Here is a 27,886-nt window from a genome sequence, read left to right as displayed (position 1 = left end):
TCGGAGTGATGGCGTTTGTCTTCCCAAGTAACCGTTACGCGTGACAGAGCCCTGCTTCCCTGGGGATGGCTGAACACCTGCCTGCCCATGGGGAGTGGTGAATGAATTCCTTGCTTTGCTTTGCCTGTGCGCACGGCTTTTGCTTTACCTATTAAAATGTCTTTATCTCAACCCACGAGTTTTCTCACTTTAACTTTTCCAGTTCTCTCCCCCATCCCGATGGGGGGAGCGAGTGAGCGGCTGCGTGGTGCTTAGCTGCCGGCTGGGGTAAAACCAAGACAGCGTGTCACAGGGGGAACAAATCCTTTTCCAAAGTCAAAGTGTACCATCTAAATGGGAACCCAATGCAAAGGGACTCCACAGCATAGGGTGACAACCCTGGTCTGTGTGTCGCTACAAGGTAACTCAGTTAGCAACAAACCAGGAACCTTAATTAGCATGGTCCTGCCTACCGGTGCTTATTTCTCACGTGCTGCACATGAGGCACGCTTTTCCTCTGGCTCGGCTGCATCGTCAGTTGAGCTACGTGTTGTCCTGCGAGCTGAACAACTGAAATGATGTGGCATGCAAACTAACTTCAGTTTATAACTTGATATAAGTTTAATCCTCAGGCACATCGGTGATACAGTTTACAGCATGGGCCCAGGCATGCTTGTAACAGCTGACCTGGCGTTGCTGACGTGGTGCCAAGGAGCATTGCAGCACTACCAGTGAACGGCCAAAGCTTCAACCTTGTCACATTGGCTTTAGCTCCGATGTCAACGTACCTAGTGGTAAGGGTATTCTACTGCGGACATGTCTGTTTTATAACTTCACAGAAGCAATTCTTTTCCAAAATTAAGCAGGAAAAATTCAATTGGAATCAGCATAGAGGATCTTTTTTTACTAGAATGATGCTAACCCAAGCAGAATGGTAAAGAGTGGTTTTGATTGTTACAGGTAATGGTGCAGCATGAGAAAGAGTCTCTAGAACATAACAAAGAAAGAATAACTCGGATCTAAAATGGTGAAGCTTAATGCGTGCACGTTCAGGTTTTTTTACTTAGCACATGATGTTCAGCAAAGAGAAGCTGATGCTAAAGTGTATTACCTCCGTTTTCAAAGGATCCACGATCTGTTCTGGGAATGGTCTCTGCTGGTACTGTCGTTCCTGAGCTCTCTCCTTCTCCTTTTGCATTCTTAAATGTTGTAGGAATTGTATCACCGTCGCCTGGAAGGGCAACAGAGAGAGTGGTTTAGCTGCTTGTGTGTAAGCCCGGGGAATGGCGCTGCCATTCTCTTCCTCCCTCAGTGATCCTATCTGACTGAATTTCTGGTATTTTCAAGATGCATGTCATTGTGGTACCAAAAACCTCAGAGAACTGTCTGGAAGAAATGCTTTGGGGAAACATCTCTATCCTTTTCTCTGAATGTATCTAATTCTAAAGACAGACCTATATTAGAACCTGTATTTGCCTGTTTGTTACTGATTTCCTTGTCGATAGTCTAAGTATATCTCAATGAGGTGACATAAATCTTGGTCGTGAGGAAAAATTGTAGGGAAGACCACCTCTGTCGTGTGTCTCAGGAAAGTAGACATAGGCTTAATAGCCCATTTCTACCTTTTCCCTCGCCAGTGGGCGCAGGTAGTCGCCACGTGTGTGACACTACCCATGTATATGGGGAAAAAGTAGTGAAGTCTGTTGACGCTCTTTGTAATACGCTATCCTTCATTGTCACTACATTAAAGAAGAGGGGAGGAGGGGCAAGCTATGGAGTAGTTTCTCCCTGTAACAGTAATTTAAAAAGTGGTAAACGATGTCCCAGAAGATGAAAAGCACTTGCCTGCCTGCAAGTCTCGCTCGGTAGCTTCCCAGGGTAGTAGCTCGTTTTCCCGAGGTGAAGACACAGTTTTTGTTGATTGGTGTTCCTGAGGGTACTGAATCCCGTAATACTCTCCTAAACATACCCCCAGGGGAGGAAAAAAACCCAATGTTTACTGTATCGGCAGTATTGCTGTTTAGGAAAGAGTGACTATATTGCTGTTTAGGAAAGAGTGACTGATTTCCTACTTACCAGATTGATAGCATATTTCCTTTATTGCTCTTTCCTCTTCAAGGTCTGCAGCAGTCTGAGGCACCCAGTCAGGAGCACCTGTAGGCAGTATTTTTAAAAGGTTACGCGGTATCTATACAAAGACCTTCAACAATTCTTAATGGTCAAAAACCAACGTGAGTTTCATTGTGGTCAGGGTTTGTTTTTTTCTGACGGCAACCTCTGATTCTGGACAGAAAAATGATTCCTGAATAGCAGGAGTTTCCAGCTGCAGTGGAATTGCAGTTCCAACACGTATACAACAAGCTCTGCCCAAAGTTCCTCTGCTGCAATGTCTGCCGGCAGAGCTGGTGAAGGGAGTGCTCCTTGTCTGTCTCAGTTAAGGCCGCTAAGATCAGCAAAGCCCTCCTTTTTATACTGTTTAAATTGAGGTGGCTTACTCGGACTGAAACCGAGTTAGGAAGCGCTAACAGGCAGCCCCGAAGGGCAGGGGGAAAGTGAAAAGCAGCTTGGGGCGGCCTGAGAACTAGCACAGGAATTTGCGGAGTGCACGCATGAGAGCAGGTCGGTCTCTCGCTTTCACCCCCTGGGACTGCACGGTTCATTCCTTCCCAACGAGTCTCTCAGTCAACGGTTTAACTACATTTCAAAACCTAAATAAAATCTAATATAGCAATAAATGTATACACATACACACTCGGTTAAACTAATGAAGAGTTTTGAGGGGATTCTCTTTGCTAGATTGAAGAATATCTTTCTGTAGTAAAATGAGACCGCCTACAGAGTTTAGGAAATCAGTGAAACAAGGCTTCTAGTCAGCATGAGAAACCTGCCCTCCATGGTGGGATGGGGGAGAGAATCGGCAGAGAAAAAGTGAGAAAACTCGTGGCTTGAAAGAAAGACAGTTTAATAGGTAAATACTTTGAGCAAAGTATTTAAGGGGAAGTCACACAGCTACCTTTTGTAAACCAACCTGTGACTTCACCTTCAGTGAGGAGAGTGTACAGCCCCTGTTCAAAAGTTTGTTTCCCAGAGAAGAAGTACCACCTCCTGAACTTGTCATTTTGTCCCCAAATTTTGAGAAATTTTGAAGAGTGACTACCAGTTCCAATAGTTTGGAGATTATGTCAAAAACCCGTCAAGACCTCTTTTCTCAAAAGAGGATGGTTTGATGGTTATGCTAATAAATGAGTTGGAAAGTGCATTGCGAGAGTGGAAAACCCCCTTCTACCCCCCGGTAAACGAAAGAAAAAATTGTTTACCGTTCTCCTCCTCTTCATCATCGTCCTCATCGTCGTCTTCATCGTTGAGGTGTATAGTCAGTGGAGGGTGAATTGGTCGTAAAATATTCTTTTGATTTCTGAGTGACTCTTGACCATGGGCTGGGTGCGGAATCCCTTCTTGGACACCTTGTTGCAATGGGGCATCTGCAGGAAAGAACATTACATTCATTTTGTTAGGAGGGAACTGGAAGATCAAATCCAGGTTCAGGCCAGCAGGTATCTTCTTGAAATCATTGCCATACTGAAGGAGTCATTAAATAGACGGATTGTGCCTTTTCCGAAAAATCTTCTGCTGAGGTCGGCAAAAGAGCGTCTTCCAAGTACAGAAAGTCTGAAAAAGCAGGCAGATATTTACACTATGGGACAACATGGGATTAGTAATACGGGGGCTGAAGTGAGTCAATGAGTTTAGAACCCCACCTGTGAAAATATTTTAAACATGCTGAATAATAGGCAGGCCATGGCATCGATTTTGAAGAGTTTAGCAACGCTAAGCACAGGAGTACCAATTTTTAGCTTGTCGACAATTTTTTCTCTCAAAATCTTCTGAACCACAACTCTCTCTACTAAGTGCAAAGTGTAGATTTTGAGAAGGAATATGAAGTTCATGATATTAATTTACACTCAACCAGATTCTTGTGCATCTCTTGCTTGCCTATGAGCAGCATGTGTATCATGTTAAAGGCATTTTAGTAGCACTCCTGCAGACCAGATTTGTTGTATCTCGTGCAAGAGAAATTAAGATACAACACTTAACTTGGTAGAGCCTTTATTTATTCATTTCATTAGTAATGTATTTATTGATTTATTAATTTATTCCAAACGACAAACTGGAAATACATCTGCACACACAGCACTGTAATCTGATGTTGTCTCTACAAGGGGTGTCTCATCCATATAACATGTTGTGCTCTATCAACAGATACTGCTGCTGGTGGCCCTAACAACCTCCTCCCTCCAACCACACACGCTGCTTTTCATTTCTCTTAAGTGCTTACCTGCCCACTAACCATTTTCACTCCTGGAGAGATTTCATCTAGCAAATACCCAAGGAAGGCAACATTTTTACTCCATGGATCTTAGCAACCTAAACTGCCTTTTGTGACTTCACCTTTCATGTCACCGATAGTTACAAAGATTCGTAAGCAGACAGCTAAAAAAAGTCATATGGCAACCCTATTCAAATGCCAATCCAATTCCTTTCTTTGCCTTCAACTTGCCGGCATAGCGGATCATACCTGATTGATTTGCCATGGTACATTTCTTCACCTGCACGTACGCTACGTAAGCGCTGGAAGGACGTTTTTGTGCACTTACTTAAGAGCTCTACTGGACAAATGGCTGAGAAAATATTTTTACTCACTGTTACTCGGCGGCAAAAAAAGTCCATTTATGCTGCGAGGTTTGCTATGATGGAAGGCGCAACTGATCCTCAAGCAGCCTGGTGGTTGTGTTTCCCAGAAACAGGAGATGTTGCTGTACTTCTGCTGCAGGAGAAAACAGGTTTCAGATACTGTCAATACAGCGATAAAACGGGACTAAATGGATTCATATACAGCGTACTGCTGTGAACATATGACTAAGATTTTGTGGGACCACGCGCTGCTACTTTCGAACATGTAAAGTTATCTTAAGCTCCAGGTAACTCTGAAGTTACCTTGAGCTAGGGCAAGGGAGCTTTCGTGATGTCTGTAGATGAGAATAGGAGCAAAGCAGTCTCCTTACTGTACTGCAGTGCGTGCAGTATCGTGGGTTACCGGCGGTTTCTTAATGAGTTTCTATGTCATTTTTTTAAAGGACATCAAAGTCACACTTGAAAATAGTTGAATACGTGACGGGAAGTTCCACCCAGTTCCAGACATTAGCAGCTGGGTCTCAGAGCAGCATCTCCAAAACATGCCACTTCTGGACTGTCGTCGGGACAGCTGGGTGTTTAGAGGATCGTGAGCTCTTCTCACTGCTCCTGAAAATCAGCTGTTTGATCTACAGATGGGGCCAGGACCCACGCAGAGTGGCATAGCGATGTCTAACTTTACATAACCACCCTCCCTTTCAAGACAGATATGTCAGGAGAATCAAGGGTACAAACCACTCTACAATCTACAGCATTTACCTGTGCGTAGGGGGAACAAACATGGAAAGAGCGGTCATTCCCAGCTGCGGCCATTTCCAGCTTTCAGGCTTCTCCTCCACTCTCCTACTGCTGGCAGAACATACACGAAAAAGTTAGAGCTCTCAACATTCAGGCAACTTGTAATCGTGTCCTGAAAGCAGTAGTTCTCTTTCCAAACCTGGACCTTCAGACCTTTTTGGAAACAAGGAAGGAGCTGCTACCTTCTCCGGGCTTGCTGAACGGACGAAGGCAGTTGCTAGCCGGTATAGAATGTTACGTTACGAAAGCTCCCAACTGCTCCTCCAGCTCGTGACATCAGCATGATGGTGCTATGTGGCCTGTCCAGCTTGAACACCTTCCTCTCTCCCTTGCTTCAGAGTAGAGTACGGAAAATCGGACCGTTTCAAAGGGTCTCCCCTTCTGGTGTTTCTTTAACGTAAACCGGAACAAACCCATTTGGCAGGGCTACAAGAATACCCAACTTCTTGCTTATCCTTATCCTTTGACTAGGTTTTCAACCAAAATCCTGTTGGCCCATGTTTTTCTTGCAGCACCTCTTTCTTTGGATGGAGAAACTTGCTGCTTCGTGTTAGTACACTGCTAGCTGTTAATGGCTGACGTTGTTGGGGTTCATTGCTTTTTCTTGCTTCCATGATGTCCAGTGCCACAGCTAAAGCAGAAAGAACAGCGTACACTTGTGTCCCTAATTAAGACCTCTGTTCTCGCTCCTGTCCGAGGCTGCCTCTGAACAGACAATATCTAGGCGGGGAAAGGAAGTTTCAGTCGCTGCAGGTCTGGAGCGAAAGGCACGGTAGAGGTTTCCGTAGGGCTCCCCCCTGGAAGGCGGGAAAGGAAGGTCGTTTGGGGGCCGTTTCAGCTCTGTCCCCCTCCTTTCCTGCCAGGTGCACCCAGGTGTTGGCCCTGAGGTTGCGTTTGCTTTTTCCAAGTGTAGGGAACAGCCAGGGCAAGGAACGAGGCCGCTCCAACATGACGGCACTGGGAGCTTGTGAGCCTTGTGGGGGAAAAATAAGCTGCTCTCTCATGTTTCTTCTTTCTTTTCTTTCTTTTCTTTCAGCAGTTTTATTTGGTGATCAGAGGAATATCGGACTTATGACAGAAGCATTCATCCGAGGCAGCAAGAGGTGCAGTACTTCGCAAGGTGAAAGTAGTAAGTCATGGTGCCCAATCACAGTTATTTCTTGTTGTGATTGGGGTGGCATTCACCTGTCTGGCTGTGGGCCTGCGGGTCGTGTTTCCTGGTTTTAGTAGCAGCAGCAGCAGCAGGAGCAGGAGCAGCAGCTACTGCTGTGTGTCGGCTGGGTGACTTTCTCCCCTGGGTGTTTGGGTTCTGGATGGAAGAGCTGAAACGATTGCCAAAACGTCAGTAACTTCGTTGTTCAGCTCTGAGTACCAGCGCCATCTTGATGGTGGTTGTGTAAGGGGACCTCCCTGCACTAGGTTTTGGCTAGGATAGAGTTATTTTTCTGCACAGTGTGGGGCTGTGTTGTGGATTTGTGCTGAAAACAGTGTTGCTAATACCAGGATATTTTGGTTACTGCTGAGCAGTGCTCAGGCAGCGTCAAGGCCTTTTCTGCTTCTCACCCCCCCCCACCAGCGAGTAGCTGGGGGTGCACAAGAAGTTGGGAGGGGACACAGCCGGGACGGCTGACCCCAGCCGACTAAAGGGATATTGCATACCATAGGAGGTCATGCTCAGCATATAAGGGGCTTTGGGAAGAAGAAGAAGAAGAAGAAGAAGAAGAAGAAGAAGAAGAAGAAGAAGAAAGAGGGTAGACTCAGAGCGGTGGCGTTTTTTTCTTCCCAAGTCACCGTTAACGCGTGATGGAGCCCTGCTTTCCTGGGGATGGCTGAACACCTGCCTGCCGATGGGAAGTGGTGAGCCATTTCCTTGTCTTGCTTTGCTTGCGCGTGTGGCTTTTGTTTTACCTATTAAAGTGTCTTTATTTCAAGCCCCGAGTTTTCTCACTTTTTCTCTTCCGATTCTCTCCCCCATCCCACCGTGGAGGGCAGGTTTCTCGTGCTGACTAGAAGCCTTGTTTCACTTAGGTTTCACTTCTATTGTGTGCTCTATTGGATTACAGCTGTTGTGACTTCACCTGTCATTAAACATCTTGACCGCAAAGTGGTAGTTACCGTAAAGATAGTAGGTGTTTATAGGTTGGTTGCAGTGAAGGTGCCAGTCAAGGAACTACTCCGGTTCTAAAATGTCCGGTTGGTAGTTCTGCCTTGCACACTAGAACTTGTATAGTAAAGGGTGTGTAATTTCTTTGGGGAAGAGTAACAGAAGTGTGGAGGTTGGGAGGAAACGAGAAGATGCATTGCATTAAAAGACCTCTGAAACTGCAAAGTGAAAAAGTGCTAGTATTTATTCATCTTAGAAATTATGCCTTAAAACATCATCTGCAAAAGTCATTTAAACAGTCAAATTTTCATAACAAATTAACCTTAGTGGATCTGTGATCACACAGAACGTATATTTTGTGTTTTCAATCAGTTTTGAAACATTGTCGTGTACTTCCTGCATCTTATTTTTGGAATTTGCAATTGTGTCCTCTTTGGATTTTCCAGCTGATAATTTCCACATTTCAATTTCGATTGCTCTTGTAAGTCGAAGAAGTGGCTTCATCTCTTTCTCCTGTCTATGTATCGCTCTCCTTTCCTGTTCACTTCCATGTCTTCTTGGCTCTGTTGTCAAAATAGATAGGCAGAACATGTTGTGCATCACTTATTAGAGGGAAAGTCTATGCTCTGTTCAAAAGGTGTTAAGAATTAGACTTCCAACAGAAGACGCAAGATAGAGGTTCTAATCTCAGTTACCTGACTGGTTGTTTTAGACTTTGAGAACGTTTTAGGGTGTGGATTTCTTTTCCTCCAAGTTGGTGCATTGTAAGAGCCTGAAGTATATTTGTCTGTAGAAAAAAGACAGGCACTCTTTCTTAATTTCAGCTGCAATTTAGGGAAAGACTCTCTTAGCCTGGTATGCAAATTAAATATTACATTAGCTGAAGTATCAATGCATACATTGGGTGACTCAGACACCACCTCTGAAATACAAGGTAGTATTAAATATAGATTTTCCCCCTAGAACTCTAAAGATCATCTGTAATCTCGCAGCGTTTCCATCAGGCTCACAGGATCTTCCAAAGGAGGCGGATTGTGCCACGGACATCCTTGACTTGGACAAAGTGAATGTTCCTGTGTAGACAACCTGCCCAAAGGCATCAGTTGCTTTTAGATTAGACTACTCCACAATCCGGTCTCCTTTTTTGTCCCTGCTTGGGAAAGCGCTAGATGCAAGGCAGTGTTATGTTTTTGTACTAGGTGGTTGATTTTGCGTCAGAGTATGCTGCCCAATGACTGACTAGTTTTCTGTAAAACTCGGTTAGAAATCATTATTATGAATACTCTGGTTTTCTGTTAATTCCAGATTAATTCCATTAATTCAAAGTACTAATTCCACAATAGTCCTAAATTTTTCCTTTTGCACACAGCCTGTGAGTCTTACCATAGCTTTCGGTTTGGGTCCAAAATCTTCTATTTGCGTCAAGCTGATTCTTTGGTTTGGAGCGTTTCCCAGCATACGGCTGAGGTACTGCTGAAAAGAAAGGTAGCGAAAGTGCTAAGGTGGTTTTTACGACAAAAATGCTGATCGCCTTTTTTTGGGGGGGGGGGGGTGTTTTTTTCATTTTTTTTTAAACGCTATATCCTTTCTCAACCTGGAAATTTGATAAGATGTGTTCTTCGCATTGAGAATGTTCTCTCTGTAATCTCTATGAAAGAAAAAGAAAAACCCCACAACTATTCGCCCCTGAGACGAAGCGGTGATGCTGGGATTCCTTTTGCTTCACTTCATTTGTCTGAAAGTGGGGGTTACTGTGTCTGAAGGAGGTTCCTTTGATTGGCAATTAAGACAGGGAGGCACCTCTAGGTGGAGATTCAGCCCAGCTTAAGAGAGGTGACTGAAACGGGCAAGATGAAATCACTTTCTTAACGTTTAAGGATCCTGTGTAAGCAGGAACCCACCTGTCGGTCCATTGCACTTTGGTTCTTGGGTGACGGTGGCAGTACGGTAGACTACATATGCTGATCTTCGAGGTTCTGAAGAACTGAAATAAGTGTCTCTTCCAGTTTCTCTCACAGGAGGAACAGCAGAAGCAGCTTCATCGTCCTTACTTTGACCCCTTTGTTGGCGACGTGGTTTTGCTTTGGGGTCTGGAGTGTGAATTCCTAAAAGAGAAGCAGCAAACTCAGACCAAAATGCTGGGCTATTCCTTCAAAATTGGACATGTTGCAGGAGGCCGGAGGCTGGAAGGCCTAGATAAAGCAAATGCTCTTTGTGGCTAGTCCAATCCAAATATGGACTGTCCCTATCTGACACTAAGAACAGAAATTAACTAGGTCCTGCCAAGTCATCTGTGAGTTGAGTAAACAAGAAGGAATAAGCCAACTGTTTTCTCAAAATACCTTTTCCTGTTCCTGTGTTATGGGACTTGCTTTCTTCCTCGGAAACCCATTGCTTCTCCTTTGCTTCTTTACCGGGATAGCTCTTTACCCGCTCCATGCGATTGGTTCCTGAGGGATTAAAATAGCGCATATTTACTTTTTGCAAAAGCAGGCACAATCTTCTCCTCCAAAAATGCTTTTTTGTTTGGTTGGTGGTTTTGGGGTATTTTTGGGTTGGGTTTTTTTTTTTTTTGTTTTTTAAAGCAGATCTCCCACTTCATACACAGGTCTTCTTGGGCTGTACATGTTAAAAGTGCCGTTCCTCAGAAGGAAAGCGGAAGCGGTTATGGTTCCTCTAGAAGAGTTCACAGTTGCAAAATCTTGCAAGGAAACTCAAAAATTGACTATAAACACAAAGGTGTTGGACTCGTTCAATGTCTTTGACCGCTTCTGGCTTAGAATGCTTCTCATTATGAATTTGAAAATCTTCATGAATACTGTATTTTGGGTTTACAGTTTAAAAGTACAAACATTAGCTTTAATCCACATACGCGTTTGTAATCACTGCGAATCAAAAGCTGCATGCAATTTATGTGCGTGTGTCCTGGTTTTAGCTGAGAGGGTTGATTTTCTTCATAGTAGCTAGTGTGAGGATATGTTTTGGATTTGTGCGGGAGACAGTGTTGATAATATAGAGATGTTTTTGTTCTATGGACTTCTTGTTGAGCAGTGTTTACACAGGGCAAGGCCTTTTCTGCTTCTTGCACTGCCCTGCCAGCGGGATGGCTGGGGCTGCACAAGAAGTTGGGAGGAGACAGACAGGACAGGTGACCCAAGCTGACCAAAGGGATATTCCATACCATATGACGTCATGCTCAGTTTATAAGGAGCTTGGGGGGAAGAGAAGGGGGGGGGGGTGGCGTTCGGAGTGATGGCGTTTGTCTTCCCAAGTAACCGTTACGCGTGACAGAGCCCTGCTTCCCTGGAGATGGCTGAACACCTGCCTGCCCATGGGGAGTGGTGAATGAATTCCTTGCTTTGCTTTGCCTGTGCGCACGGCTTTTGCTTTACCTATTAAAATGTCTTTATCTCAACCCACGAGTTTTCTCACTTTAACTTTTCCAGTTCTCTCCCCCATCCCGATGGGGGGAGCGAGTGAGCGGCTGCGTGGTGCTTAGCTGCCGGCTGGGGTAAAACCAAGACAGCGTGTCACAGGGGGAACAAATCCTTTTCCAAAGTCAAAGTGTACCATCTAAATGGGAACCCAATGCAAAGGGACTCCACAGCATAGGGTGACAACCCTGGTCTGTGTGTCGCTACAAGGTAACTCAGTTAGCAACAAACCAGGAACCTTAATTAGCATGGTCCTGCCTACCGGTGCTTATTTCTCACGTGCTGCACATGAGGCACGCTTTTCCTCTGGCTCGGCTGCATCGTCAGTTGAGCTACGTGTTGTCCTGCGAGCTGAACAACTGAAATGATGTGGCATGCAAACTAACTTCAGTTTATAACTTGATATAAGTTTAATCCTCAGGCACATCGGTGATACAGTTTACAGCATGGGCCCAGGCATGCTTGTAACAGCTGACCTGGCGTTGCTGACGTGGTGCCAAGGAGCATTGCAGCACTACCAGTGAACGGCCAAAGCTTCAACCTTGTCACATTGGCTTTAGCTCCGATGTCAACGTACCTAGTGGTAAGGGTATTCTACTGCGGACATGTCTGTTTTATAACTTCACAGAAGCAATTCTTTTCCAAAATTAAGCAGGAAAAATTCAATTGGAATCAGCATAGAGGATCTTTTTTTACTAGAATGATGCTAACCCAAGCAGAATGGTAAAGAGTGGTTTTGATTGTTACAGGTAATGGTGCAGCATGAGAAAGAGTCTCTAGAACATAACAAAGAAAGAATAACTCGGATCTAAAATGGTGAAGCTTAATGCGTGCACGTTCAGGTTTTTTTACTTAGCACATGATGTTCAGCAAAGAGAAGCTGATGCTAAAGTGTATTACCTCCGTTTTCAAAGGATCCACGATCTGTTCTGGGAATGGTCTCTGCTGGTACTGTCGTTCCTGAGCTCTCTCCTTCTCCTTTTGCATTCTTAAATGTTGTAGGAATTGTATCACCGTCGCCTGGAAGGGCAACAGAGAGAGTGGTTTAGCTGCTTGTGTGTAAGCCCAGGGAATGGCGCTGCCATTCTCTTCCTCCCTCAGTGATCCTATCTGACTGAATTTCTGGTATTTTCAAGATGCATGTCATTGTGGTACCAAAAACCTCAGAGAACTGTCTGGAAGAAATGCTTTGGGGAAACATCTCTATCCTTTTCTCTGAATGTATCTAATTCTAAAGACAGACCTATATTAGAACCTGTATTTGCCTGTTTGTTACTGATTTCCTTGTCGATAGTCTAAGTATATCTCAATGAGGTGACATAAATCTTGGTCGTGAGGAAAAATTGTAGGGAAGACCACCTCTGTCGTGTGTCTCAGGAAAGTAGACATAGGCTTAATAGCCCATTTCTACCTTTTCCCTCGCCAGTGGGCGCAGGTAGTCGCCACGTGTGTGACACTACCCATGTATATGGGGAAAAAGTAGTGAAGTCTGTTGACGCTCTTTGTAATACGCTATCCTTCATTGTCACTACATTAAAGAAGAGGGGAGGAGGGGCAAGCTATGGAGTAGTTTCTCCCTGTAACAGTAATTTAAAAAGTGGTAAACGATGTCCCAGAAGATGAAAAGCACTTGCCTGCCTGCAAGTCTCGCTCGGTAGCTTCCCAGGGTAGTAGCTCGTTTTCCCGAGGTGAAGACACAGTTTTTGTTGATTGGTGTTCCTGAGGGTACTGAATCCCGTAATACTCTCCTAAACATACCCCCAGGGGAGGAAAAAACCCAATGTTTACTGTATCGGCAGTATTGCTGTTTAGGAAAGAGTGACTATATTGCTGTTTAGGAAAGAGTGACTGATTTACTGCTTACCAGATTGATAGCATATTTCCTTTATTGCTCTTTCCTCTTCAAGGTCTGCAGCAGTCTGAGGCACCCAGTCAGGAGCACCTGTAGGCAGTATTTTTAAAAGGTTACGCGGTATCTATACAAAGACCTTCAACAATTCTTAATGGTCAAAAACCAACGTGAGTTTCACTGTGGTCAGGGTTTGTTTTTTTCTGACGGCAACCTCTGATTCTGGACAGAAAAATGATTCCTGAATAGCAGGAGTTTCCAGCTGCAGTGGAATTGCAGTTCCAACACGTATACAACAAGCTCTGCCCAAAGTTCCTCTGCTGCAATGTCTGCCGGCAGAGCTGGTGAAGGGAGTGCTCCTTGTCTGTCTCAGTTAAGGCCGCTAAGATCAGCAAAGCCCTCCTTTTTATACTGTTTAAATTGAGGTGGCTTACTCGGACTGAAACCGAGTTAGGAAGCGCTAACAGGCAGCCCCGAAGGGCAGGGGGAAAGTGAAAAGCAGCTTGGGGCGGCCTGAGAACTAGCACAGGAATTTGCGGAGTGCACGCATGAGAGCAGGTCGGTCTCTCGCTTTCACCCCCTGGGACTGCACGGTTCATTCCTTCCCAACGAGTCTCTCAGTCAACGGTTTAACTACATTTCAAAACCTAAATAAAATCTAATATAGCAATAAATGTATACACATACACACTCGGTTAAACTAATGAAGAGTTTTGAGGGGATTCTCTTTGCTAGATTGAAGAATATCTTTCTGTAGTAAAATGAGACCGCCTACAGAGTTTAGGAAATCAGTGAAACAAGGCTTCTAGTCAGCATGAGAAACCTGCCCTCCATGGTGGGATGGGGGAGAGAATCGGCAGAGAAAAAGTGAGAAAACTCGTGGCTTGAAAGAAAGACAGTTTAATAGGTAAATACTTTGAGCAAAGTATTTAAGGGGAAGTCACACAGCTACCTTTTGTAAACCAACCTGTGACTTCACCTTCAGTGAGGAGAGTGTACAGCCCCTGTTCAAAAGTTTGTTTCCCAGAGAAGAAGTACCACCTCCTGAACTTGTCATTTTGTCCCCAAATTTTGAGAAATTTTGAAGAGTGACTACCAGTTCCAATAGTTTGGAGATTATGTCAAAAACCCGTCAAGACCTCTTTTCTCAAAAGAGGATGGTTTGATGGTTATGCTAATAAATGAGTTGCAAAGTGCATTGCGAGAGTGGAAAACCCCCTTCTACCCCCCGGTAAACGAAAGAAAAAATTGTTTACCGTTCTCCTCCTCTTCATCATCGTCCTCATCGTCGTCTTCATCGTTGAGGTGTATAGTCAGTGGAGGGTGAATTGGTCGTAAAATATTCTTTTGATTTCTGAGTGACTCTTGACCATGGGCTGGGTGCGGAATCCCTTCTTGGACACCTTGTTGCAATGGGGCATCTGCAGGAAAGAACATTACATTCATTTTGTTAGGAGGGAACTGGAAGATCAAATCCAGGTTCAGGCCAGCAGGTATCTTCTTGAAATCATTGCCATACTGAAGGAGTCATTAAATAGACGGATTGTGCCTTTTCCGAAAAATCTTCTGCTGAGGTCGGCAAAAGAGCGTCTTCCAAGTACAGAAAGTCTGAAAAAGCAGGCAGATATTTACACTATGGGACAACATGGGATTAGTAATACGGGGGCTGAAGTGAGTCAATGAGTTTAGAACCCCACCTGTGAAAATATTTTAAACATGCTGAATAATAGGCAGGCCATGGCATCGATTTTGAAGAGTTTAGCAACGCTAAGCACAGGAGTACCAATTTTTAGCTTGTCGACAATTTTTTCTCTCAAAATCTTCTGAACCACAACTCTCTCTACTAAGTGCAAAGTGTAGATTTTGAGAAGGAATATGAAGTTCATGATATTAATTTACACTCAACCAGATTCTTGTGCATCTCTTGCTTGCCTATGAGCAGCATGTGTATCATGTTAAAGGCATTTTAGTAGCACTCCTGCAGACCAGATTTGTTGTATCTCGTGCAAGAGAAATTAAGATACAACACTTAACTTGGTAGAGCCTTTATTTATTCATTTCATTAGTAATGTATTTATTGATTTATTAATTTATTCCAAACGACAAACTGGAAATACATCTGCACACACAGCACTGTAATCTGATGTTGTCTCTACAAGGGGTGTCTCATCCATATAACATGTTGTGCTCTATCAACAGATACTGCTGCTGGTGGCCCTAACAACCTCCTCCCTCCAACCACACACGCTGCTTTTCATTTCTCTTAAGTGCTTACCTGCCCACTAACCATTTTCACTCCTGGAGAGATTTCATCTAGCAAATACCCAAGGAAGGCAACATTTTTACTCCATGGATCTTAGCAACCTAAACTGCCTTTTGTGACTTCACCTTTCATGTCACCGATAGTTACAAAGATTCGTAAGCAGACAGCTAAAAAAAGTCATATGGCAACCCTATTCAAATGCCAATCCAATTCCTTTCTTTGCCTTCAACTTGCCGGCATAGCGGATCATACCTGATTGATTTGCCATGGTACATTTCTTCACCTGCACGTACGCTACGTAAGCGCTGGAAGGACGTTTTTGTGCACTTACTTAAGAGCTCTACTGGACAAATGGCTGAGAAAATATTTTTACTCACTGTTACTCGGCGGCAAAAAAAGTCCATTTATGCTGCGAGGTTTGCTATGATGGAAGGCGCAACTGATCCTCAAGCAGCCTGGTGGTTGTGTTTCCCAGAAACAGGAGATGTTGCTGTACTTCTGCTGCAGGAGAAAACAGGTTTCAGATACTGTCAATACAGCGATAAAACGGGACTAAATGGATTCATATACAGCGTACTGCTGTGAACATATGACTAAGATTTTGTGGGACCACGCGCTGCTACTTTCGAACATGTAAAGTTATCTTAAGCTCCAGGTAACTCTGAAGTTACCTTGAGCTAGGGCAAGGGAGCTTTCGTGATGTCTGTAGATGAGAATAGGAGCAAAGCAGTCTCCTTACTGTACTGCAGTGCGTGCAGTATCGTGGGTTACCGGCGGTTTCTTAATGAGTTTCTATGTCATTTTTTAAAGGACATCAAAGTCACACTTGAAAATAGTTGAATACGTGACGGGAAGTTCCACCCAGTTCCAGACATTAGCAGCTGGGTCTCAGAGCAGCATCTCCAAAACATGCCACTTCTGGACTGTCGTCGGGACAGCTGGGTGTTTAGAGGATCGTGAGCTCTTCTCACTGCTCCTGAAAATCAGCTGTTTGATCTACAGATGGGGCCAGGACCCACGCAGAGTGGCATAGCGATGTCTAACTTTACATAACCACCCTCCCTTTCAAGACAGATATGTCAGGAGAATCAAGGGTACAAACCACTCTACAATCTACAGCATTTACCTGTGCGTAGGGGGAACAAACATGGAAAGAGCGGTCATTCCCAGCTGCGGCCATTTCCAGCTTTCAGGCTTCTCCTCCACTCTCCTACTGCTGGCAGAACATACACGAAAAAGTTAGAGCTCTCAACATTCAGGCAACTTGTAATCGTGTCCTGAAAGCAGTAGTTCTCTTTCCAAACCTGGACCTTCAGACCTTTTTGGAAACAAGGAAGGAGCTGCTACCTTCTCCGGGCTTGCTGAACGGACGAAGGCAGTTGCTAGCCGGTATAGAATGTTACGTTACGAAAGCTCCCAACTGCTCCTCCAGCTCGTGACATCAGCATGATGGTGCTATGTGGCCTGTCCAGCTTGAACACCTTCCTCTCTCCCTTGCTTCAGAGTAGAGTACGGAAAATCGGACCGTTTCAAAGGGTCTCCCCTTCTGGTGTTTCTTTAACGTAAACCGGAACAAACCCATTTGGCAGGGCTACAAGAATACCCAACTTCTTGCTTATCCTTATCCTTTGACTAGGTTTTCAACCAAAATCCTGTTGGCCCATGTTTTTCTTGCAGCACCTCTTTCTTTGGATGGAGAAACTTGCTGCTTCGTGTTAGTACACTGCTAGCTGTTAATGGCTGACGTTGTTGGGGTTCATTGCTTTTTCTTGCTTCCATGATGTCCAGTGCCACAGCTAAAGCAGAAAGAACAGCGTACACTTGTGTCCCTAATTAAGACCTCTGTTCTCGCTCCTGTCCGAGGCTGCCTCTGAACAGACAATATCTAGGCGGGGAAAGGAAGTTTCAGTCGCTGCAGGTCTGGAGCGAAAGGCACGGTAGAGGTTTCCGTAGGGCTCCCCCCTGGAAGGCGGGAAAGGAAGGTCGTTTGGGGGCCGTTTCAGCTCTGTCCCCCTCCTTTCCTGCCAGGTGCACCCAGGTGTTGGCCCTGAGGTTGCGTTTGCTTTTTCCAAGTGTAGGGAACAGCCAGGGCAAGGAACGAGGCCGCTCCAACATGACGGCACTGGGAGCTTGTGAGCCTTGTGGGGGAAAAATAAGCTGCTCTCTCATGTTTCTTCTTTCTTTTCTTTCTTTTCTTTCAGCAGTTTTATTTGGTGATCAGAGGAATATCGGACTTATGACAGAAGCATTCATCCGAGGCAGCAAGAGGTGCAGTACTTCGCAAGGTGAAAGTAGTAAGTCATGGTGCCCAATCACAGTTATTTCTTGTTGTGATTGGGGTGGCATTCACCTGTCTGGCTGTGGGCCTGCGGGTCGTGTTTCCTGGTTTTAGTAGCAGCAGCAGCAGCAGGAGCAGGAGCAGCAGCTACTGCTGTGTGTCGGCTGGGTGACTTTCTCCCCTGGGTGTTTGGGTTCTGGATGGAAGAGCTGAAACGATTGCCAAAACGTCAGTAACTTCGTTGTTCAGCTCTGAGTACCAGCGCCATCTTGATGGTGGTTGTGTAAGGGGACCTCCCTGCACTAGGTTTTGGCTAGGATAGAGTTATTTTTCTGCACAGTGTGGGGCTGTGTTGTGGATTTGTGCTGAAAACAGTGTTGCTAATACCAGGATATTTTGGTTACTGCTGAGCAGTGCTCAGGCAGCGTCAAGGCCTTTTCTGCTTCTCACCCCCCCCCACCAGCGAGTAGCTGGGGGTGCACAAGAAGTTGGGAGGGGACACAGCCGGGACGGCTGACCCCAGCCGACTAAAGGGATATTGCATACCATAGGAGGTCATGCTCAGCATATAAGGGGCTTTGGGAAGAAGAAGAAGAAGAAGAAGAAGAAGAAGAAGAAGAAGAAGAAGAAGAAAGAGGGTAGACTCAGAGCGGTGGCGTTTTTTTCTTCCCAAGTCACCGTTAACGCGTGATGGAGCCCTGCTTTCCTGGGGATGGCTGAACACCTGCCTGCCGATGGGAAGTGGTGAGCCATTTCCTTGTCTTGCTTTGCTTGCGCGTGTGGCTTTTGTTTTACCTATTAAAGTGTCTTTATTTCAAGCCCCGAGTTTTCTCACTTTTTCTCTTCCGATTCTCTCCCCCATCCCACCGTGGAGGGCAGGTTTCTCGTGCTGACTAGAAGCCTTGTTTCACTTAGGTTTCACTTCTGTTGTGTGCTCTATTGGATTACAGCTGTTGTGACTTCACCTGTCATTAAACATCTTGACCGCAAAGTGGTAGTTACCGTAAAGATAGTAGGTGTTTATAGGTTGGTTGCAGTGAAGGTGCCAGTCAAGGAACTACTCCGGTTCTAAAATGTCCGGTTGGTAGTTCTGCCTTGCACACTAGAACTTGTATAGTAAAGGGTGTGTAATTTCTTTGGGGAAGAGTAACAGAAGTGTGGAGGTTGGGAGGAAACGAGAAGATGCGTTGCATTAAAAGACCTCTGAAACTGCAAAGTGAAAAAGTGCTAGTATTTATTCATCTTAGAAATTATGCCTTAAAACATCATCTGCAAAAGTCATTTAAACAGTCAAATTTTCATAACAAATTAACCTTAGTGGATCTGTGATCACACAGAACGTATATTTTGTGTTTTCAATCAGTTTTGAAACATTGTCGTGTACTTCCTGCATCTTATTTTTGGAATTTGCAATTGTGTCCTCTTTGGATTTTCCAGCTGATAATTTCCACATTTCAATTTCGATTGCTCTTGTAAGTCGAAGAACTGGCTTCATCTCTTTCTCCTGTCTATGTATCGCTCTCCTTTCCTGTTCACTTCCATGTCTTCTTGGCTCTGTTGTCAAAATAGATAGGCAGAACATGTTGTGCATCACTTATTAGAGGGAAAGTCTATGCTCTGTTCAAAAGGTGTTAAGAATTAGACTTCCAACAGAAGACGCAAGATAGAGGTTCTAATCTCAGTTACCTGACTGGTTGTTTTAGACTTTGAGAACGTTTTAGGGTGTGGATTTCTTTTCCTCCAAGTTGGTGCATTGTAAGAGCCTGAAGTATATTTGTCTGTAGAAAAAAGACAGGCACTCTTTCTTAATTTCAGCTGCAATTTAGGGAAAGACTCTCTTAGCCTGGTATGCAAATTAAATATTACATTAGCTGAAGTATCAATGCATACATTGGGTGACTCAGACACCACCTCTGAAATACAAGGTAGTATTAAATATAGATTTTCCCCCTAGAACTCTAAAGATCATCTGTAATCTCGCAGCGTTTCCATCAGGCTCACAGGATCTTCCAAAGGAGGCGGATTGTGCCACGGACATCCTTGACTTGGACAAAGTGAATGTTCCTGTGTAGACAACCTGCCCAAAGGCATCAGTTGCTTTTAGATTAGACTACTCCACAATCCGGTCTCCTTTTTTGTCCCTGCTTGGGAAAGCGCTAGATGCAAGGCAGTGTTATGTTTTTGTACTAGGTGGTTGATTTTGCGTCAGAGTATGCTGCCCAATGACTGACTAGTTTTCTGTAAAACTCGGTTAGAAATCATTATTATGAATACTCTGGTTTTCTGTTAATTCCAGATTAATTCCATTAATTCAAAGTACTAATTCCACAATAGTCCTAAATTTTTCCTTTTGCACACAGCCTGTGAGTCTTACCATAGCTTTCGGTTTGGGTCCAAAATCTTCTATTTGCGTCAAGCTGATTCTTTGGTTTGGAGCGTTTCCCAGCATACGGCTGAGGTACTGCTGAAAAGAAAGGTAGCGAAAGTGCTAAGGTGGTTTTTACGACAAAAATGCTGATCGCCTTTTTTTGGGGGGGGGGGGGTGTTTTTTTCATTTTTTTTTAAACGCTATATCCTTTCTCAACCTGGAAATTTGATAAGATGTGTTCTTCGCATTGAGAATGTTCTCTCTGTAATCTCTATGAAAGAAAAAGAAAAACCCCACAACTATTCGCCCCTGAGACGAAGCGGTGATGCTGGGATTCCTTTTGCTTCACTTCATTTGTCTGAAAGTGGGGGTTACTGTGTCTGAAGGAGGTTCCTTTGATTGGCAATTAAGACAGGGAGGCACCTCTAGGTGGAGATTCAGCCCAGCTTAAGAGAGGTGACTGAAACGGGCAAGATGAAATCACTTTCTTAACGTTTAAGGATCCTGTGTAAGCAGGAACCCACCTGTCGGTCCATTGCACTTTGGTTCTTGGGTGACGGTGGCAGTACGGTAGACTACATATGCTGATCTTCGAGGTTCTGAAGAACTGAAATAAGTGTCTCTTCCAGTTTCTCTCACAGGAGGAACAGCAGAAGCAGCTTCATCGTCCTTACTTTGACCCCTTTGTTGGCGACGTGGTTTTGCTTTGGGGTCTGGAGTGTGAATTCCTAAAAGAGAAGCAGCAAACTCAGACCAAAATGCTGGGCTATTCCTTCAAAATTGGACATGTTGCAGGAGGCCGGAGGCTGGAAGGCCTAGATAAAGCAAATGCTCTTTGTGGCTAGTCCAATCCAAATATGGACTGTCCCTATCTGACACTAAGAACAGAAATTAACTAGGTCCTGCCAAGTCATCTGTGAGTTGAGTAAACAAGAAGGAATAAGCCAACTGTTTTCTCAAAATACCTTTTCCTGTTCCTGTGTTATGGGACTTGCTTTCTTCCTCGGAAACCCATTGCTTCTCCTTTGCTTCTTTACCGGGATAGCTCTTTACCCGCTCCATGCGATTGGTTCCTGAGGGATTAAAATAGCGCATATTTACTTTTTGCAAAAGCAGGCACAATCTTCTCCTCCAAAAATGCTTTTTTGTTTGGTTGGTGGTTTTGGGGTATTTTTGGGTTGGGTTTTTTTTTTTTTGTTTTTTAAAGCAGATCTCCCACTTCATACACAGGTCTTCTTGGGCTGTACATGTTAAAAGTGCCGTTCCTCAGAAGGAAAGCGGAAGCGGTTATGGTTCCTCTAGAAGAGTTCACAGTTGCAAAATCTTGCAAGGAAACTCAAAAATTGACTATAAACACAAAGGTGTTGGACTCGTTCAATGTCTTTGACCGCTTCTGGCTTAGAATGCTTCTCATTATGAATTTGAAAATCTTCATGAATACTGTATTTTGGGTTTACAGTTTAAAAGTACAAACATTAGCTTTAATCCACATACGCGTTTGTAATCACTGCGAATCAAAAGCTGCATGCAATTTATGTGCGTGTGTCCTGGTTTTAGCTGAGAGGGTTGATTTTCTTCATAGTAGCTAGTGTGAGGATATGTTTTGGATTTGTGCGGGAGACAGTGTTGATAATATAGAGATGTTTTTGTTCTATGGACTTCTTGTTGAGCAGTGTTTACACAGGGCAAGGCCTTTTCTGCTTCTTGCACTGCCCTGCCAGCGGGATGGCTGGGGCTGCACAAGAAGTTGGGAGGAGACAGACAGGACAGGTGACCCAAGCTGACCAAAGGGATATTCCATACCATATGACGTCATGCTCAGTTTATAAGGAGCTTGGGGGGAAGAGAAGGGGGGGGGGGTGGCGTTCGGAGTGATGGCGTTTGTCTTCCCAAGTAACCGTTACGCGTGACAGAGCCCTGCTTCCCTGGAGATGGCTGAACACCTGCCTGCCCATGGGGAGTGGTGAATGAATTCCTTGCTTTGCTTTGCTTGTGCGCACGGCTTTTGCTTTACCTATTAAAATGTCTTTATCTCAACCCACGAGTTTTCTCACTTTAACTTTTCCAGTTCTCTCCCCCATCCCGATGGGGGGAGCGAGTGAGCGGCTGCGTGGTGCTTAGCTGCCGGCTGGGGTAAAACCAAGACAGCGTGTCACAGGGGGAACAAATCCTTTTCCAAAGTCAAAGTGTACCATCTAAATGGGAACCCAATGCAAAGGGACTCCACAGCATAGGGTGACAACCCTGGTCTGTGTGTCGCTACAAGGTAACTCAGTTAGCAACAAACCAGGAACCTTAATTAGCATGGTCCTGCCTACCGGTGCTTATTTCTCACGTGCTGCACATGAGGCACGCTTTTCCTCTGGCTCGGCTGCATCGTCAGTTGAGCTACGTGTTGTCCTGCGAGCTGAACAACTGAAATGATGTGGCATGCAAACTAACTTCAGTTTATAACTTGATATAAGTTTAATCCTCAGGCACATCGGTGATACAGTTTACAGCATGGGCCCAGGCATGCTTGTAACAGCTGACCTGGCGTTGCTGACGTGGTGCCAAGGAGCATTGCAGCACTACCAGTGAACGGCCAAAGCTTCAACCTTGTCACATTGGCTTTAGCTCCGATGTCAACGTACCTAGTGGTAAGGGTATTCTACTGCGGACATGTCTGTTTTATAACTTCACAGAAGCAATTCTTTTCCAAAATTAAGCAGGAAAAATTCAATTGGAATCAGCATAGAGGATCTTTTTTTACTAGAATGATGCTAACCCAAGCAGAATGGTAAAGAGTGGTTTTGATTGTTACAGGTAATGGTGCAGCATGAGAAAGAGTCTCTAGAACATAACAAAGAAAGAATAACTCGGATCTAAAATGGTGAAGCTTAATGCGTGCACGTTCAGGTTTTTTTACTTAGCACATGATGTTCAGCAAAGAGAAGCTGATGCTAAAGTGTATTACCTCCGTTTTCAAAGGATCCACGATCTGTTCTGGGAATGGTCTCTGCTGGTACTGTCGTTCCTGAGCTCTCTCCTTCTCCTTTTGCATTCTTAAATGTTGTAGGAATTGTATCACCGTCGCCTGGAAGGGCAACAGAGAGAGTGGTTTAGCTGCTTGTGTGTAAGCCCAGGGAATGGCGCTGCCATTCTCTTCCTCCCTCAGTGATCCTATCTGACTGAATTTCTGGTATTTTCAAGATGCATGTCATTGTGGTACCAAAAACCTCAGAGAACTGTCTGGAAGAAATGCTTTGGGGAAACATCTCTATCCTTTTCTCTGAATGTATCTAATTCTAAAGACAGACCTATATTAGAACCTGTATTTGCCTGTTTGTTACTGATTTCCTTGTCGATAGTCTAAGTATATCTCAATGAGGTGACATAAATCTTGGTCGTGAGGAAAAATTGTAGGGAAGACCACCTCTGTCGTGTGTCTCAGGAAAGTAGACATAGGCTTAATAGCCCATTTCTACCTTTTCCCTCGCCAGTGGGCGCAGGTAGTCGCCACGTGTGTGACACTACCCATGTATATGGGGAAAAAGTAGTGAAGTCTGTTGACGCTCTTTGTAATACGCTATCCTTCATTGTCACTACATTAAAGAAGAGGGGAGGAGGGGCAAGCTATGGAGTAGTTTCTCCCTGTAACAGTAATTTAAAAAGTGGTAAACGATGTCCCAGAAGATGAAAAGCACTTGCCTGCCTGCAAGTCTCGCTCGGTAGCTTCCCAGGGTAGTAGCTCGTTTTCCCGAGGTGAAGACACAGTTTTTGTTGATTGGTGTTCCTGAGGGTACTGAATCCCGTAATACTCTCCTAAACATACCCCCAGGGGAGGAAAAAACCCAATGTTTACTGTATCGGCAGTATTGCTGTTTAGGAAAGAGTGACTATATTGCTGTTTAGGAAAGAGTGACTGATTTACTGCTTACCAGATTGATAGCATATTTCCTTTATTGCTCTTTCCTCTTCAAGGTCTGCAGCAGTCTGAGGCACCCAGTCAGGAGCACCTGTAGGCAGTATTTTTAAAAGGTTACGCGGTATCTATACAAAGACCTTCAACAATTCTTAATGGTCAAAAACCAACGTGAGTTTCACTGTGGTCAGGGTTTGTTTTTTTCTGACGGCAACCTCTGATTCTGGACAGAAAAATGATTCCTGAATAGCAGGAGTTTCCAGCTGCAGTGGAATTGCAGTTCCAACACGTATACAACAAGCTCTGCCCAAAGTTCCTCTGCTGCAATGTCTGCCGGCAGAGCTGGTGAAGGGAGTGCTCCTTGTCTGTCTCAGTTAAGGCCGCTAAGATCAGCAAAGCCCTCCTTTTTATACTGTTTAAATTGAGGTGGCTTACTCGGACTGAAACCGAGTTAGGAAGCGCTAACAGGCAGCCCCGAAGGGCAGGGGGAAAGTGAAAAGCAGCTTGGGGCGGCCTGAGAACTAGCACAGGAATTTGCGGAGTGCACGCATGAGAGCAGGTCGGTCTCTCGCTTTCACCCCCTGGGACTGCACGGTTCATTCCTTCCCAACGAGTCTCTCAGTCAACGGTTTAACTACATTTCAAAACCTAAATAAAATCTAATATAGCAATAAATGTATACACATACACACTCGGTTAAACTAATGAAGAGTTTTGAGGGGATTCTCTTTGCTAGATTGAAGAATATCTTTCTGTAGTAAAATGAGACCGCCTACAGAGTTTAGGAAATCAGTGAAACAAGGCTTCTAGTCAGCATGAGAAACCTGCCCTCCATGGTGGGATGGGGGAGAGAATCGGCAGAGAAAAAGTGAGAAAACTCGTGGCTTGAAAGAAAGACAGTTTAATAGGTAAATACTTTGAGCAAAGTATTTAAGGGGAAGTCACACAGCTACCTTTTGTAAACCAACCTGTGACTTCACCTTCAGTGAGGAGAGTGTACAGCCCCTGTTCAAAAGTTTGTTTCCCAGAGAAGAAGTACCACCTCCTGAACTTGTCATTTTGTCCCCAAATTTTGAGAAATTTTGAAGAGTGACTACCAGTTCCAATAGTTTGGAGATTATGTCAAAAACCCGTCAAGACCTCTTTTCTCAAAAGAGGATGGTTTGATGGTTATGCTAATAAATGAGTTGCAAAGTGCATTGCGAGAGTGGAAAACCCCCTTCTACCCCCCGGTAAACAAAAGAAAAAATTGTTTACCGTTCTCCTCCTCTTCATCATCGTCCTCATCGTCGTCTTCATCGTTGAGGTGTATAGTCAGTGGAGGGTGAATTGGTCGTAAAATATTCTTTTGATTTCTGAGTGACTCTTGACCATGGGCTGGGTGCGGAATCCCTTCTTGGACACCTTGTTGCAATGGGGCATCTGCAGGAAAGAACATTACATTCATTTTGTTAGGAGGGAACTGGAAGATCAAATCCAGGTTCAGGCCAGCAGGTATCTTCTTGAAATCATTGCCATACTGAAGGAGTCATTAAATAGACGGATTGTGCCTTTTCCGAAAAATCTTCTGCTGAGGTCGGCAAAAGAGCGTCTTCCAAGTACAGAAAGTCTGAAAAAGCAGGCAGATATTTACACTATGGGACAACATGGGATTAGTAATACGGGGGCTGAAGTGAGTCAATGAGTTTAGAACCCCACCTGTGAAAATATTTTAAACATGCTGAATAATAGGCAGGCCATGGCATCGATTTTGAAGAGTTTAGCAACGCTAAGCACAGGAGTACCAATTTTTAGCTTGTCGACAATTTTTTCTCTCAAAATCTTCTGAACCACAACTCTCTCTACTAAGTGCAAAGTGTAGATTTTGAGAAGGAATATGAAGTTCATGATATTAATTTACACTCAACCAGATTCTTGTGCATCTCTTGCTTGCCTATGAGCAGCATGTGTATCATGTTAAAGGCATTTTAGTAGCACTCCTGCAGACCAGATTTGTTGTATCTCGTGCAAGAGAAATTAAGATACAACACTTAACTTGGTAGAGCCTTTATTTATTCATTTCATTAGTAATGTATTTATTGATTTATTAATTTATTCCAAACGACAAACTGGAAATACATCTGCACACACAGCACTGTAATCTGATGTTGTCTCTACAAGGGGTGTCTCATCCATATAACATGTTGTGCTCTATCAACAGATACTGCTGCTGGTGGCCCTAACAACCTCCTCCCTCCAACCACACACGCTGCTTTTCATTTCTCTTAAGTGCTTACCTGCCCACTAACCATTTTCACTCCTGGAGAGATTTCATCTAGCAAATACCCAAGGAAGGCAACATTTTTACTCCATGGATCTTAGCAACCTAAACTGCCTTTTGTGACTTCACCTTTCATGTCACCGATAGTTACAAAGATTCGTAAGCAGACAGCTAAAAAAAGTCATATGGCAACCCTATTCAAATGCCAATCCAATTCCTTTCTTTGCCTTCAACTTGCCGGCATAGCGGATCATACCTGATTGATTTGCCATGGTACATTTCTTCACCTGCACGTACGCTACGTAAGCGCTGGAAGGACGTTTTTGTGCACTTACTTAAGAGCTCTACTGGAGAAACGGCTGAGAAAATATTTTTACTCACTGTTACTCGGCGGCAAAAAAAGTCCATTTATGCTGCGAGGTTTGCTATGATGGAAGGCGCAACTGATCCTCAAGCAGCCTGATGGTTGTTTTTCCCAGAAACAGGAGATGTTGCTGTACTTCTGCTGCAGGAGAAAACAGGTTTCAGATACTGTCAATACAGCGATAAAACGGGACTAAATGGATTCATATACAGCGTACTGCTGTGAACATATGACTAAGATTTTGTGGGACCACGCGCTGCTACTTTCGAACATGTAAAGTTATCTTAAGCTCCAGGTAACTCTAAAGTTACCTTGAGCTAGGGCAAGGGAGCTTTCGTGATGTCTGTAGATGAGAATAGGAGCAAAGCAGTCTCCTTACTGTACTGCAGTGCGTGCAGTATCGTGGGTTACCGGCGGTTTCTTAATGAGTTTCTATGTCATTTTTTAAAGGACATCAAAGTCACACTTGAAAATAGTTGAATACGTGACGGGAAGTTCCACCCAGTTCCAGACATTAGCAGCTGGGTCTCAGAGCAGCATCTCCAAAACATGCCACTTCTGGACTGTCGTCGGGACAGCTGGGTGTTTAGAGGATCGTGAGCTCTTCTCACTGCTCCTGAAAATCAGCTGTTTGATCTACAGATGGGGCCAGGACCCACGCAGAGTGGCATAGCGATGTCTAACTTTACATAACCACCCTCCCTTTCAAGACAGATATGTCAGGAGAATCAAGGGTACAAACCACTCTACAATCTACAGCATTTACCTGTGCGTAGGGGGAACAAACATGGAAAGAGCGGTCATTCCCAGCTGCGGCCATTTCCAGCTTTCAGGCTTCTCCTCCACTCTCCTACTGCTGGCAGAACATACACGAAAAAGTTAGAGCTCTCAACATTCAGGCAACTTGTAATCGTGTCCTGAAAGCAGTAGTTCTCTTTCCAAACCTGGACCTTCAGACCTTTTTGGAAACAAGGAAGGAGCTGCTACCTTCTCCGGGCTTGCTGAACGGACGAAGGCAGTTGCTAGCCGGTATAGAATGTTACGTTACGAAAGCTCCCAACTGCTCCTCCAGCTCGTGACATCAGCATGATGGTGCTATGTGGCCTGTCCAGCTTGAACACCTTCCTCTCTCCCTTGCTTCAGAGTAGAGTACGGAAAATCGGACCGTTTCAAAGGGTCTCCCCTTCTGGTGTTTCTTTAACGTAAACCGGAACAAACCCATTTGGCAGGGCTACAAGAATACCCAACTTCTTGCTTATCCTTATCCTTTGACTAGGTTTTCAACCAAAATCCTGTTGGCCCATGTTTTTCTTGCAGCACCTCTTTCTTTGGATGGAGAAACTTGCTGCTTCGTGTTAGTACACTGCTAGCTGTTAATGGCTGACGTTGTTGGGGTTCATTGCTTTTTCTTGCTTCCATGATGTCCAGTGCCACAGCTAAAGCAGAAAGAACAGCGTACACTTGTGTCCCTAATTAAGACCTCTGTTCTCGCTCCCGTCCGAGGCTGCCTCTGAACAGACAATATCTAGGCGGGGAAAGGAAGTTTCAGTCCTGGAAAACGGTCAGGCAGGCTGTGATCCCCAGGACAGGGGG

General features: G+C 44.5%; 3 protein-coding genes across 3 annotated transcripts; all 3 read right to left on the bottom strand.

The window, feature by feature from the left end:
- Window positions 1-251: 251 nt before the first annotated feature.
- Window positions 252-5,698, bottom strand: LOC129200734 (uncharacterized protein C12orf50 homolog). The gene is made up of 7 exons (XM_054812008.1): window positions 5,431-5,698; window positions 4,681-4,804; window positions 3,297-3,461; window positions 2,056-2,133; window positions 1,825-1,938; window positions 1,091-1,210; window positions 252-262 (listed from the first exon to the last, which is right to left on the bottom strand). The coding sequence occupies exons 1-7, from the start codon at window positions 5,482-5,484 to the stop codon at window positions 252-254; spliced, it is 666 nt and encodes a 221-aa protein (XP_054667983.1). The 5' UTR covers window positions 5,485-5,698.
- Window positions 5,699-11,068: 5,370 nt separating this feature from the next.
- Window positions 11,069-16,513, bottom strand: LOC129200733 (uncharacterized protein C12orf50 homolog). Its single transcript, XM_054812007.1, has 7 exons — window positions 16,246-16,513; window positions 15,497-15,620; window positions 14,113-14,277; window positions 12,872-12,949; window positions 12,642-12,755; window positions 11,908-12,027; window positions 11,069-11,079 (listed from the first exon to the last, which is right to left on the bottom strand). The coding sequence occupies exons 1-7, from the start codon at window positions 16,297-16,299 to the stop codon at window positions 11,069-11,071; spliced, it is 666 nt and encodes a 221-aa protein (XP_054667982.1). The 5' UTR covers window positions 16,300-16,513.
- Window positions 16,514-21,882: 5,369 nt separating this feature from the next.
- Window positions 21,883-27,327, bottom strand: LOC129200732 (uncharacterized protein C12orf50 homolog). Its single transcript, XM_054812006.1, has 7 exons — window positions 27,060-27,327; window positions 26,311-26,434; window positions 24,927-25,091; window positions 23,686-23,763; window positions 23,456-23,569; window positions 22,722-22,841; window positions 21,883-21,893 (listed from the first exon to the last, which is right to left on the bottom strand). The coding sequence occupies exons 1-7, from the start codon at window positions 27,111-27,113 to the stop codon at window positions 21,883-21,885; spliced, it is 666 nt and encodes a 221-aa protein (XP_054667981.1). The 5' UTR covers window positions 27,114-27,327.
- Between the last annotated feature and the right edge of the window lie 559 nt (window positions 27,328-27,886).

The sequence above is a fragment of the Grus americana genome, unplaced genomic scaffold (genome assembly GCF_028858705.1).
Source record: "Grus americana isolate bGruAme1 unplaced genomic scaffold, bGruAme1.mat scaffold_438, whole genome shotgun sequence".
Taxonomy (NCBI): domain Eukaryota; kingdom Metazoa; phylum Chordata; class Aves; order Gruiformes; family Gruidae; genus Grus; species Grus americana.
The sequence above is the reverse complement of the archived record's forward strand: the minus strand, read 5'-3'. Positions and strand labels throughout refer to the sequence as shown.

Excerpts from the sequence above, each read along its gene's own strand:
- LOC129200732 (XM_054812006.1), bottom strand. The coding sequence starts at position 27,113 with ATGGCCGCAGCTGGGAATGACCGCTCTTTCCATGTTTGTTCCCCCTAC. Across the intron at positions 26,435-27,059 it reads TTTGTTCCCCCTACGCACAG|CAGAAGTACAGCAACATCTC; the intron begins GTAAATGCTGTA and ends TTTCTCCTGCAG. Across the intron at positions 23,764-24,926 it reads TGATGAAGAGGAGGAGAACG|GTGCTCCTGACTGGGTGCCT; the intron begins GTAAACAATTTT and ends TACTGCCTACAG.
- LOC129200733 (XM_054812007.1), bottom strand. The coding sequence starts at position 16,299 with ATGGCCGCAGCTGGGAATGACCGCTCTTTCCATGTTTGTTCCCCCTAC. Across the intron at positions 15,621-16,245 it reads TTTGTTCCCCCTACGCACAG|CAGAAGTACAGCAACATCTC; the intron begins GTAAATGCTGTA and ends TTTCTCCTGCAG. Across the intron at positions 12,756-12,871 it reads GGAAATATGCTATCAATCTG|GAGAGTATTACGGGATTCAG; the intron begins GTAAGCAGTAAA and ends GGGTATGTTTAG.
- LOC129200734 (XM_054812008.1), bottom strand. The coding sequence starts at position 5,484 with ATGGCCGCAGCTGGGAATGACCGCTCTTTCCATGTTTGTTCCCCCTAC. Across the intron at positions 4,805-5,430 it reads TTTGTTCCCCCTACGCACAG|CAGAAGTACAGCAACATCTC; the intron begins GTAAATGCTGTA and ends TTTCTCCTGCAG. Across the intron at positions 2,134-3,296 it reads TGATGAAGAGGAGGAGAACG|GTGCTCCTGACTGGGTGCCT; the intron begins GTAAACAATTTT and ends TACTGCCTACAG.